Below are 13,840 nucleotides of genomic sequence, written 5' to 3'. Positions count from 1 at the left end.
CCACAGTTCAAAAGCATCAATTCTTCAGCACTTAGCCTTCTTCACAGTCCAACTCTCACATCCATACATGACCACAGGAAAAACCATAGCCTTGACTAGACGGACCTTAGTCGGCAAAATAATGTCTCTGCTTTTGAATATGCTATCTAGGTTGGTCATAATTTTTCTTCCAAGGAGTAAGCGTCTTTTAATTTCATGGCTGCAATCACCATCTGCAGTGATTTTGGAGCCCCCCAAAATAAAGTCTGACACTGTTTCTACTGTTTCCCCATCTATTTCCCATGAAGTGATGGGACCAGATGCCATGATCTTCGTTTTCTGAATGTTGAGCTTTAAGCCAACTTTTTCGCTCTCCTCTTTCACTTTCATCAAGAGGCTTTTTAGCTCCTCTTCACTTTCTGCCCTAAGGGTGGTGTCATCTGTGTATCTGAGGTTATTGATATTTCTCCCGGCAATCCTGATTCCAGCTTGTGTTTCTTCCAGTCCAGCCTTTCTCATGATGTACTCTGCATAGAAGTTAAATAAGCAGGGTGACAATATACAGCCTTGACGTACTCCTTTTCCTATTTGGAACCAGTCTGTTGTTCCATGTCCAGTTGTAACTGTTGCTTCCTGACCTGCATACAGATTTCTCAAGAGGCAGGTTAGGTGGTCTGGTATTCCCATCCAGCTAGATAATTCATTTGAATTTTTTCTGTGAGAGGCATATAATTCCTTATACAAGTCATCAAAATACATTTTTTTCCTGATTTTTAAGTAATATGACTCTAGATACTTGTATGTGTCTTAAAGAAGCTTTAATCAAAATAATATCTGAAGATGTAACAGGCTTATGAACTGATATTTAGAAGCCAGTATTATAAGATCTCTATTCATATCTTCAGTTATTAAGGTACACATTTTTAAGAGTGTTTTTTTGTTTGTTTTTATTTCCTCAGTTCAGTTCTGTTCAGTTCAGTCGCTCAGTTGTGTCTGACTCTTTGCGACCCTATGAGTTGCAGCACAGCAGGCCTCCCTGTCCATCACCAACTTCCGGAGCCTATCCAAACTCATGTCCATCAAGTCGGTGATGCCATCCAGCCATCTCATCCTCTGTCATCCCCTTCTCCTCCTGCCCCCAGTCCCTCCCAGCATCAGAATCTTTTCCAATGAGTCAACTCTTTGCATGAGGTGGCCAAAGTACTGGAGTTTCAGCTTTAGCATCAGTCTTTCCAAGGGACACCAAGGAGTGATCTCCTTTAGAATGGACTGGTTGGATCTCCTTGCAGTCCATGGGAATCTCAAGAGTCTTCTCCAACACCACAGTTCAAAAGCATCTACTCTTTGGCATTCAGCTTTCTTCACAGTCCAACTCTTACATCCATACATGACCACTGGAAAAACCATAGCCTTGACTAGATGGACCTTTGTTGGCAAAGTAATGTCTCTGCTTTTCAATATGCTGTCTAGGTTGGTCATAACTTTCCTTCCAAGGAGTAAGCATCTTTTAATTTCATGGCTGCAATCACTATCTGCAGTGATTTTGGAGCTCCAAAAAATAAAGTCTGACATTGTTTCCACTATTTCCCCATCTATTTGCCACGAAGTGATGGGACGAGATGCCATGATCTTCGTTTTCTGAATGTTGAGCTATAAGCCAACTTTTTCGCTCTCCTCTTTCACTTTCATCAAGAGGCTTTTTAGTTCCTCTTCACTTTCTGCCATAAGGGTGGTGTCATCTGCATATCTGCGTAAATTTCCTCAAAATATTCAAATATGGAAATGACATATCTCATAAAAATTCTTTGGCTAGATGCTTGAATACATTAATATATTTTTAACCATATAAGGCTCCAGAAGACTATGAAGCAAAATATCAGAATATCTGAGTTTTCAAGAGATACAGATCTAAGATATTAAGCAACATAAAAAGTACCAAGTGTACCTATGCTTACATATATCATCCATTTATAGAAGTCCTTCTTCTTTAGCAATAAGCACAGTAGGAACCTTGTCCTTGGAACCTATCCTAAAAATCTGTGAATTTCTTAGTGGAAAGCAAAGAACTATCCATTGAACTGAAAAAGAATAGTGTTTGCCTATCGGTTTTACCTTTGAGTTCTACTAACTCCTGGTAAATCATTAAGCTTCCTAGTAAAATTTTTTCACCACTCAAAATCATAAAATATATTTTTTTCATCCACAGTAATGGAGAAGGCAATGGCAACCCATTCCAGTACTCTTGCCTGGCAAATCCCATGGATGGAGGAGCCTGGTGGGCTACAGTTCATGGGGTCGCTAGGAGTCAGACACAACTGAGCGACTGCACTTTCACTTTTCACTTTCATACACTACGGAAGGAAATGGCAACCCACTCCAGTATTCTTGCCTGGAGAATCCCAGGGAGGGAGGAGCCTGGTGGGCTGCAGCCTATGGAGTCGCACAGAGTCCGATACGACTGATGCGACTTAGCACCAGCTGTAGCAGCAGCAGCATCCACATTAAAAAAAGCTGAATTGATTAACTTGAGTTGTTTTGAACAGAACACCAGAAATATATTTTGGGTTCTTGAAAGAAAGGTATTATCTTAAAAAATAGCCATATGTGCACAGTTTCAATAGATGTTAAAATTAATTTGGTTAAATATAAATTTATAATACCTACAATCCATTTGTTTGTTTAAACTGTGCTAAAGTATATACAAACATACTAGCATGTAATCTAAAGTAGTAATACATATATGGCCAACTCTTTCTACATATTAAATATCTTATTCTATATAGTTAGTAAACAATTGAGATGGCTATGTGCAATTGCTTGGAATTTCAAAATTTAAAACTCTTATAATTGAATAATAATGAACTGGGATTATCAAACTATTCTGTCATATAAATTTATACAACAAATAATCACACCACAACATTCTTTCTTTCCCATTTTTACTCCGTCTCTATTTTATCTCTCTTTCTGACTGATCAATTGCAATGGAATATTAAAATTATTACAAAATAAATGTACTTGGCAAATCTATATAGTGAAGCTCTCACTGGCTGAATTTTAACAAACTGTTTTTATAGGACTTACTTACTGCTGTTTAATTTCATGTGTATTTGGAACACTAATTGATGATTGACAAGCAAAGAGCTACACAACACATGTTGTTAACACATAATCTCATATTATTTTGGTGTTTAGAATCACAGAGAAAATGGTAACTGCATACCAATAATCATCATATTGTATAAAGGACCAGCATCATTATTAACAAAAAGTCTTTATCACGTACAACTAGAAGTTTCATTTAATTGAAAGTTCTTTATAGCTAAAAAGGAATTGGCTTTAAATTTTCTCCCAAAACATTCATGAAGCAATCACATATATTTATATTGCTTCAAACAAATTTTTAAAGTATAAGGCTCTCCAATTTATGCCTTCAATTTACATTTTAGCATCTTTCCAATTCTCTAGTCTCATATTGCTAATAGCCTGTTGCATGTCTCCACTGTGATACATAATTTTGAAAAGAAGAATTGGGGGTTGGAAAGAGAAAAGGAAATACATTGAATGCCAAAATCTGTGTGTTAAGCAATACATTTTTGAGAGAGATAAAGAGAAGCAGGGTAAAACATAGTTACTGTAATGGTAGTGAAGGTCACTTAGTTGTGTCTGACTCTTTGCGACTCCTTGGACTATACAGTCCATGGAATTCTCCAGGCCAGAATACTGGAGTGGGTAGCCTTTCCTTTCTCCAGGGGATCTTCATGACCCAGGAATCGAACCGGGGTCTCCTGCATTGCAGGAGGATTCTTTACCAACTGAGCTACCAGGGAAGCCCACATAGTTAGAACTTGGAAATATCTGAATCTGTTAGGAAGAGAGAGTTTGGCCAGGTATAAGAAGCACAACAGAATTAGGTGGATGTCATCTAAAATGTTTTCATTTTTCTGGCATCAGGTCATCAGGAAAGATTTAGTATTGTCTGATTGAGACTAAGCAAAAGCTAATAGAATTAACCATTAAAAAATATTAGAAAATTAATAATATAAAATTTAGAAATTAAAAATATTAAAAGAATAATAAATTATTAATATTAGAAAACACTAAGCAAAAGCTAGTATTAGAATTTTAAATTCACCAAGTCCAAAACCAAGTCCATTACATTCATAAACATGGTTTAATTGTATTGATTTTCTGTTCTAAATCTCATAAAAACTAATAGTTTCAAATAACAAACATTTAGATTGCATCCCAAGCCTCCTGAAACAGGACCTGGAGAGGTTCTATTTTGAGAAAATCTCTCCAGGGTATTCTCATGCAAGCCTGCAGTTGAGACCACTACTGTAAATGGTCCAAAATGTTTCTGGCAATAAGAAAATTTCAACATATTTTGATCCTGACTAGAGAAAAAAATCAAGATTTCCTACTTCACAGAACGAAGATATCACTTAAGGTCATTACAAAGATGTGGAAAATATTCTTCAATTTAAGCAAAAGGTAAAAACTTTTGAATATGAGTCAAAATCTTTGTGGATGTAGATGGTAAAGTTAGCTAAAGTCACAAATATATAAATCAATGCAATATTTTATCCAATAAATTTGAGGTAAAAAATGTTTTTCATGAATTAGGAAAAAAGGTAAGGCTTTTTTGCCTTTTCTTCACTGGAAGCTTTAATACATTTCTCATGCATACTATAATATAAATAAGCTGTATTTTTTTCACACTGATTTTTTACAAAATTGCAAACTATAAGATAGGTTAAAGACACCATGAAATAACAAAAATGACAAAAAAAAAAAAAAGAGTTGCTTCAAAGTTGTTCACAAATATCAGTTTCTCAAAATGCCGTTGAGAACTCTGCTTTATTCATTGGGAGACTGTTCCTTCAAGAAGGCAAAAAGTCTCTTTAAATAAATTATTTTTCAATATTTTGAATAAAATAGAAACATAAAGGTTTTCAGTTTAAGGACAAACAATAGGGATCTATAGAGATCCTAAGATTCAGAGGAAATGTTATCAAAATGATCAGTAGTAAAACAAGTGTTACCTTATGTTTTATGGAGAATAAAGTGCTAACAAAAATTTCCTGTATTATTGTTCAACTTTAAAACAAGAACCAGACTCCTATACAGGGAAAATACAGATTGAATTTAAATATGCTTTTGATGTTTTTGTCACTTGAACCAGTAAGATGAAAGCACAATGTGTATTAGTTAAATGAGTGAGAAAAAATTCATTCATAGTTTCTATAAAGATGAATTTGAAATTTGGAACAAATGAGTGATCTGTGAGCTAGGTTAACTTTTGCCAGTCATTTACATTTAGGGAAGTGAAGTGAAAGTTTCTCAGTCATGTCTGACTCTTTGCAACCCCATGGACTATACAGTCCGTGGAATTCTCCAGGCCAGACTACTAGAGTACCTTCTGTGGATCTTCCCAACCTAGGGATCAAACCTAAGTCTCCCTCATTGCAGGTGGATTCTTTACCAGCTGAGCCACAGGGGAAGCCCAAGAATACTGGAGTGGGTAGCCTCTCCTTTCTCCAGGGGATCTTCCTGACCCAGGAATTGAACCAGGGTCTCCTGCATTGCAGGCAGATTCTTTACCAACTGAGCTATCAGGGAAGCCTAAGTATTTATTTTTGCAATATAGAATTCCATCTATTGGATCTTCCCAAGCTCATCTGAAGCAACCAGATTTTTCTGGACTCAATTGAAACAGAATAATAGACTGTAACTCAGTAAAATACATCACATTTTCTAATAACAGTTAATCGTACTACTATTACTTAAATTTGCATCTATTGCCAAAAATTTTCTAGATAGAATCCTTTGTTACATACCCTCCATTGTGTATCTGTCCCAGAAGGAAAATCTCTGCTTACTGACTTAATCATTTGTCTCTTAACTCCACATATAAAGAGGTATGAACGGGTTTAGGAACTGAGCTATCCAGTCACACTGTGGAAATGGCGAGTTGTTATGCCAAATTGATTCATTTATAATGTTGATATTTTTATACATTTGGCTGACATCTTTTCTTAACACCAGGACCCAGTCCCCACCACCAACAGTTAGCACCAATCCTGAGAACTTCCAGGCCAGACAAGCACCAGTATTGGAACTCAACTATACCTGCCAGCAGGCCACTAGTCAAGACACAAGGCAGGGTTTGCAGGTAGCCAGGACAGGAGTCAGCCCTGCCCACCAACATGCTACAGCAGTTGGCACTGACACAACAGAAAGACCTACGCTCACAGAGGGGATCTGCAAGAATGATATGGTGACCAGAGGGAGGTAGGTTACTGGGCTCCATAGGATGTCTCCAACATAAAGTCACTTCTCCAAGACTGAGAAACATAACAAACCTACCTAAACACAAAAACAAGCACAGAGAATTAAACAAAATAAAGAGAAGAATCTATTCCACATGAAGTAGTAAGACAAAACCTCAGGGGAAAAAAAAAAGAACTGGAATAAGGAACAGTACCAAGGAGAATTCAAGAATACCAACGATCATAAAAACACTCAACAAATTCAGGAGAGAACGTACGAATGCAGTGAGAAGTTTATAAAGACAGAGAAATATAAAGAAGAACCAAACAAATCTGAAGAACATAATAACTGAAATTTAAAACTCACTAGAAGGACTTACTGGTAGATTAGATGATAAAGAGAAACAAATTAACAAATTAGAGAAGACTGGTAGTGAAAAACGTCCATGATGAATAGAACAAAAGGAAAAAAAGTTATTTTAAATAGAGGACATTTTAAAGAGACTACTGGGACAACAACCAAGTGTACCAACACTTATACAAGAAGAAAAAAAGAGAGATAAACAGGCAGAGAAATTCGCTGAAGAAATAAGCTCCAAACTTCCCCAACCTGGAAAAGGAAATATACTTCCAGGACTAAAAGCACAGCCTCAGAAACAAGATGAACCCAAAGAGGTCCACAAGAAGATACACTGTAATTGAAATGGTAGCTCAAGATGGCAGTGTACCAGGTCATGTGCTTATCCCCTCTTACAAAATATCAAAATCACAACTAATTGCTGAACAACCACTGACAAAATATGATGGAACATACCAAAAAAAAAAAAAACAAAGATACCCTACATCCAAAGACAAAGAGGATTTCACAATGAGATGGTAATAGGGGTGCAACTGTGATAAAATCAACCGTATCTGCCAGGTAGGTGACGGACAAACTGGAAAATCATTATACCACAGAAGTTATTCCACAAGAGTGAAAGTCCTGAGTCCCATGTGAGGCTATCCAGTATGGGGGTATGGCATGGGTAGAGGAGCCCAGGAGAATCTAGCTTTGAAAGGCAGTGGGGTTTAATCACAGAAATTCCACAGGAATTGATGCTTTCAAACTGTGATGCTGGAGAAAACTTTGAGAGTCCCTTGGACAGCCAAGAAGATCAAACCTGTCAATTCTAAAGGAAATCAATCCTGAATATTCATTGGAAGGACTGAGGCTGTAGCTGAAGCTCTAATACTTTGGCTACCTGATGCAAAGAGCTGACTCACTGGAAAAGACCCTGATGCTGGGAAAGACTGAGGGCAGGAGTAGAAGGGGGCAACAGAGGATGAGATGGTTGGATGGCATCATTGACTCAATGGATATGAGTTTGAACAAACTCTGGGAGGTAGTGAAGGGCAGCAAAGCCTGGCATGCTGCAGTTCACATGGTTGCAAAGAGCAGGACATGACAGCAACTGAACAACAACTTCCCAGTACTGGAGGGTCTCCTGTTTGTGGAAGGTGGCTGTGCCTCACTCCAGGGACAAAAAACGAATAGATGTACCTTGGGGAGTATCCATTGGTGGGAGTCCTCTTGGAGGTCACAATCTCTTCCTCAAGACCTAGACCAAGTCATCAGCCTATAGGCTCCAGTACTGAGATATCTCAGGCCAAACAACCAACAGGGTGGGAATACAGCCCAACCCATCAGCAGAAACCCTGCTTAAGATTTTCCTGATCATGTCCCTGACCATAAGAGGCAGAAGAATCAGCTCCAGCCATCAGTGGGAAGGAACCAGTCCCTCCCACAAGGAAGCATTCCTAAGCCTCTTGCTCACCCTCATCCACCAGAAGGCAGACAGCATAAGCAAGAAAAAGTACAGTCCTGCAGCCTGTGGAAATGAAGCAGCAGACGAATATGTCCTAGATGAAGGAACAATATTAAAGTCTGAGGAAAAGTAGATGAAATGGAGATAGGCAATCTACTTGAAAAAGAATTCAGAGTAATGATAATAAAGATGACCCAAGATCTCAGAAAAAGAAGGAAAGCACAGACTGAGAAGATAGAAGAAATGATTAATAAAGACCTAGAAGAACTAAAAATCAAGCAAATATAGATGAATAATACAATAACTGAAATGAAAAATACACTAGAAGGAGTCAATAGCAGAATGAATAAGTCAGAAGAATTGTTAAGTAAGCTGGAGGACAAAATGATGGAAATCACTGCTGCAGAAGAGAATAAAGAATGAAAAGAAATGAAGACAGTATATGAGACCTCTGGGACATTAAATGCACCCAACCTTGCATTATATGGGCCCCAGAAAGAGAAGAGGGAGAGAAAGGACCTGATAAAATATTTGAAGAGATAATAGCTAAAACTTCCTTAACATGGGAAAAGAAACAGTCACCCAAGTCCAGGAAGAACAGAGAGACTCAGGCAGGTTAAACCCAAGGAGTAACATGCAGAGACAAAGAGTAATCAAACTGACAAAAATTAAGAGGAAAGAAAAAAATATTAAGAAACAAGGGAAAAGCAACAGATAACATACAAAAGAATTCAGGTAAGGTTATCAACTGATTTCTCAGCACAAAATCTTCAGACCTGAAAAGAGTGGCATGATAAATTTAATGTGATGAAAGGCAGGAACCTACAACCAAAAGTACTGTACTCAGCACAGCTCTTATTCAAGGTCAATGGAGAAATCAAAAGCTTGGCAGACAAGCAAAAGTAAAGAGAATTCATCACCACCAGACCAGTTTCACAACAAATGCTGAGGGAACTTCTTTAAATGGAAAAGAAAAAGCTACTACCTGAAAAAAGTGAATTATGAATGAAAAATCATGTAAAGGTAAAAGCACAGTAAAGGCAGAAAATCATCTGCACAGCAATTGTGAGGACAGCACAAAGGGAGGATATTGGGAATACATTTGAAATTAAAAGAACAGAAATTTAAAACAATCTTGCTTGTACATTGACCTCTATAACAAAACCTCAGGGTAAGCACGCACTGAAAACCTATAAGAGATACATACACACAAAAGAAAAAGGAATCCAACCACAACACAAAAATTAGTCATCAAATCATAAGAGAAGTGAACAAAAGAGGAAGGAAAGAAAAAAGACTAACAAAACAACAAAATGGCAATCATAACATATATACAATAATAATCTTAAATGAAGGCAGATTAAATGCTTCAACCAAAAGACATAGACTGACTCAGTGGATTAAAAAATCAAACAAACACCTCACATATATATTGCCTACAGGAGAATCATTTCAGATACAGGGACACATACAGACTGAAAGTGGGAGGATGGGAAAGGAAATTTCATACAAATGGAAATGAAAAGAAGCCTAGAGTAGCAATACATATATTAGAGAAAATAGACAAGGGACAAGGAAGGACATTGCATAATGATCAGTAAATCATCCAAGGAGATGTAACAATTCATAGGAGCACTCACATTAAGAGCACCTCAACATATAAGGTAAACACTAAAAATCATAAAAGGAGAAATCAAAAGTAACTCAATAATTGTGTGGCAATTTAAACTTCCCTCACAAGTATCAATAGACACATCGTCCAGACAGAAAATCATAAAGGAAACACAGGCCCTAAATGATACATTAGATTAGATGGACTTAATTGATATTGATAGAGCATTTCATCTGAAAGCAGCAGAATACTCATTTTTCTCAAGAAGAATGGGACATTCTTCTTGAATGCACATGGAATGCACATGGAACATTCTTCAGGATTGAACACTGGGCCACAAAGCAAGCCTCAGTAAATTTAAGAAAACTGAAATCAAATTTTTTACCCTACCACAATGCTGAGATTAGAAATCAACTATAAGAAAAAAATCTGTAAGAAACTCAAACATACGGAAGCTAAAACAATATGCTTGTAAAGAACCAATGGATCACTGAAGAAATCAAAGAGCAAATAAAACTATACATAGAGACAGGTAAAAATGACAGCATGACAATCCAACAACTATGGAACACAGCAAAAGCAGTTCTAGGAGGAAAGTTTAAATCAATATAATCTTATAACAAGAAACAAGAAAAATCACATATAACCTAACCTTACACCTAAAGTAACTAAAGAAAGAAGAACTAACAAAATAGAAAGTTAGTAGAAGGAAATAAATCATAAAGATCAGAGAAGAAATAAATAAAATAGACATGAACAAAACAATAGAAAAGATAAATGAAAGTAAAAGCTGCTTCATTCAAAACATAAACAAAATTGATAAACTTTTGGCCAGGTTTATCAAGAAAAAAAGGGAGAATATTCAAATCAATAAAATTAGAATAAAAAAAGGAGAATTTACAGTGAGTACCACAGACATGCAAAGGATCATAAGGCACTACTACAAGCAACTGTATGCCAATAAAATGAACAGACTTGAAGAAATGGCCAAATTCTCCCAAGACTAAACCAGGAAGACTTGAACAAGATAAACTGGCCAATCACCAGTACTAAAATTGAAAGTGTGATTTAAAAAAGAGACAGTTAGGGACTTTGGATGGACATATACACACTGCTATATTTAAAACTGATAATCAAAAAGGACCTACTATATAGCACATGGAACTCTGCTCAATGTTATGTGGTGGCCTGGATGGGAAAGGAGATTGGGGGAGAATGGATACACGTGTACATGACTGTATGCATTCTGTGAGATCACTATCACTGTCATACAAAAAATAGATAGTGACACCACAAAAAGAAAATAACAGGCCAATATCCCTTTTGAATATACATAAAAGCACTCAACAAAATCACTGCAGATGGTGACTGCAGCCATGAAATTAAAAGATGCTTACTCCTTGGAAGAAAAGTTATGACCAACCTAGATAGCATATTCAAAAGCAGAGACATTACTTTGCTAACAAAGGTCCATCTAGTCAAGGCTATCGTTTTTTTCTGAGCGATACGTCACAACAGTGGGCTTAAGTGTGCTGTGTCACTCAGTCATGTCTGACTCTGTGTGACCCTATGAACTGTAGCCTGCCAGGCTCCTCTGTCCACGAGATTCTCCAGGCAAGAATACTGGGATTTTACTGCCATGGGATTTTCCAGGAGATCTTCCCAACCCAGGGATCAAACCTGGATCTCTCATGTCTCTGGCATTGTCAGGCGGGTTCTTTACCACTAGCACCACCTGGGAAGCCCATGGGCTTAAATACTCAACATTTGAAAAGGAATGCATTTGAGTCAGTTCTAATGAGGTGGATGAACCTAGAGCCTATCATACAGAGTGAAATAAGTCAGAAAGACAAAACAAATATTGTATATTAATGCATATATATCCAGAAAAACATCTATTTCTGCTTTATTGACTATGCCAAAGCCTTGGACTGTGTGGATCACAATAAACTGTGGAAAATTCTGAAAGAGACGGGAATACCAGACCATGTGACCTGCCTCTTGAGAAACCTATATGCAGGTCAGGAAGCAACAGTTAGAACTGGACATGGAACAATTGACTGGTTCCAAATAGGAAAAAGAATATGTCAAGGCTGTATATTGTCATCCTACTTATATAACTTATATGCACAGTATATCATGAGAAATGCTGGGCTGGAAGAAGCACAAGCTGGAATCAAGATTGCTGGGAGAAATATCAATAACCTCAGATATGCAGATGACACCACCCTTATGGCAGAAAGTGAAAAGGAACTAAAAAGCCTCTCGATGAAAGTGAAAGAGGAGAGTGAAAAAGTTGGCTTAAATCTCAACATTCAGAAAACGAAGATCATGGCATCCAGTCCCATCACTTCATGGGAAATAGACGGGGAAACAGTGGAAACAGTGTCAGACTTTATTTGGGGGGGGGGGGGGCTCCAAAATCACTGCAGATGGTGATTGCAGCCATGAAATTAAAAGACATTTACTCCCTGGAAGGAAAGTTATGACCAACCTAGACAGCATATTCAAAAGCAGAGACATTACTTTGCCAACAAAGGTTCATCTAGTCAAGGCTATGGTTTTTCCTGTGGTCATGTATGGATGTGGAAGTTGGACTGTGAAGAAAGCTGAGTGCCAAAGAATTGATGATTTTGAACTGTGGTGTTGGAGAAGACTCTTGAGAGTTCCTTGGACTGCAAGGAGATCCAATCAGTCCATAATAAAGGAGATCAGTCCTGGGTGTTCTTTGGAAGGACTGATGCTGAAGCTGAAATTCCAATACTTTGGCCACTTCATGCGAAGAGCTGACTCACTGGAAAAGACTCTGATGCTGGGAGGGATTGGGGGCAGGAGGAGGAAAGGACGACAGAGGATGAGATGGCTGGATGGCATCATCGCCTCAATGGACGTGAGTCTGAGTGAACTCCGAGAGTTGGTGATGGACAGGGAGGCCTGGCATGCTGCTATTCATGGGGTCACAAAGAGTTGGACACGACTGAGCTACTGAACTGAACTAATGGAATCTAGAAAGACCGTACTGATGAACCTATATGAAGAGAAGTAATGGAGGCCTAAAAATAGAGAACAGACTTATGGACACAGGGCTGGGATGTGGGAATGGATGGGTTTTAAGGAGAGCATAACATGGAAACATATATATTACTATATGTAAAGTAGATAGCCAATGGGAATTTGCTGTATGACTCAGGGAACTGAAACCAGAGCTTTGCAGCAAAGAGGTGGGATGGAGAGGGAGGCGGGAGGAAGGTTCAAGGGAGAGGGGACATAGCTTTAGCTATGGCTGATTCATATTGATATTTGGCAGAAACCAATACAATATTATAAAGCAATTATCCTTCAATTAAAAATAAATTAAAAAAACACCTCAATATCAGTCTTACTTAAAACATTAGAAATAGTGAGAAAATATCTAAAGAAAAAAAAAGTAGTGTGTTCCTCTCTTTTACTTATTAACATGCTGCACTATGCAGAGGGAAACCATAATTTCAGAAATCTGCTTACCTATTTTTATTGGTAATTAGCAGACATATTCTAGAGTTTTGTTTTATTGTTGTTTGTGAGGTATGTGTTCCTTTTTAGTGGAAGGGGAGCTCAGATGTGTTCCCATGGATGATGTAGGGTAGAAAGGTTATAGAAATCTTCAGAGATATTATGAGATGCAGAAATTTGAGAATCACAACTCTACAGCTATAAAACTAGATGTCTATAAATTGTACACAGTGAGAAATCAAGTCCAAGTTGAAAATTTTTGCTATATTACTAGTAATCTTTACTATGTTACTAGCAGTTTTAGTAGTTTCTAAAATTACTATAGTTTTACTACTTAAAAATAGAGGAAGACCTCTATTTTATTTTGCAAATTGAATCCACTCATTCTTAAAATATCATGTGAACACTTTAGCAACAGCAAAACAAGATAAAAATATGCAATTCAGAATTTAAAATGTGAAAATGTGGTCATTTCAATATATTTGCTTCTTAAAGTATATTAATTTTTAAAAACAAAAACAAAACAAAACATAATATCTTACCTTCCATCTCGATTCCAGTCATACACCTCTACTTTGACTGTTCTGTCCATGGTGAAAACACACACAAAGGGTAAAGTTACTTAGTAAGATCCAATTAACATATGATTGAAAGTTAAAAAATAGGTTTTAGATTTTCTT

General features: G+C 37.2%; 1 protein-coding gene across 1 annotated transcript in view; it reads right to left on the bottom strand.

Moving 5' to 3' along the window:
• The window catches only part of CPNE8 (copine 8), a 269,508-nt gene that overhangs the window by 81,930 nt on the left and 173,738 nt on the right, over nucleotides 1-13,840 (bottom strand). Inside the window, exon 10 of the mRNA XM_052640034.1 lies at nucleotides 13,703-13,744. Within this exon, the coding sequence (XP_052495994.1) occupies nucleotides 13,703-13,744 (42 nt within the window). The remainder of the gene's footprint in view (nucleotides 1-13,702; nucleotides 13,745-13,840) is intronic.

The sequence above is a fragment of the Budorcas taxicolor genome, chromosome 5, assembly GCF_023091745.1.
Source record: "Budorcas taxicolor isolate Tak-1 chromosome 5, Takin1.1, whole genome shotgun sequence".
NCBI lineage: Eukaryota > Metazoa > Chordata > Mammalia > Artiodactyla > Bovidae > Budorcas > Budorcas taxicolor.
This window is presented reverse-complemented; position numbering and strand designations above follow the sequence as displayed.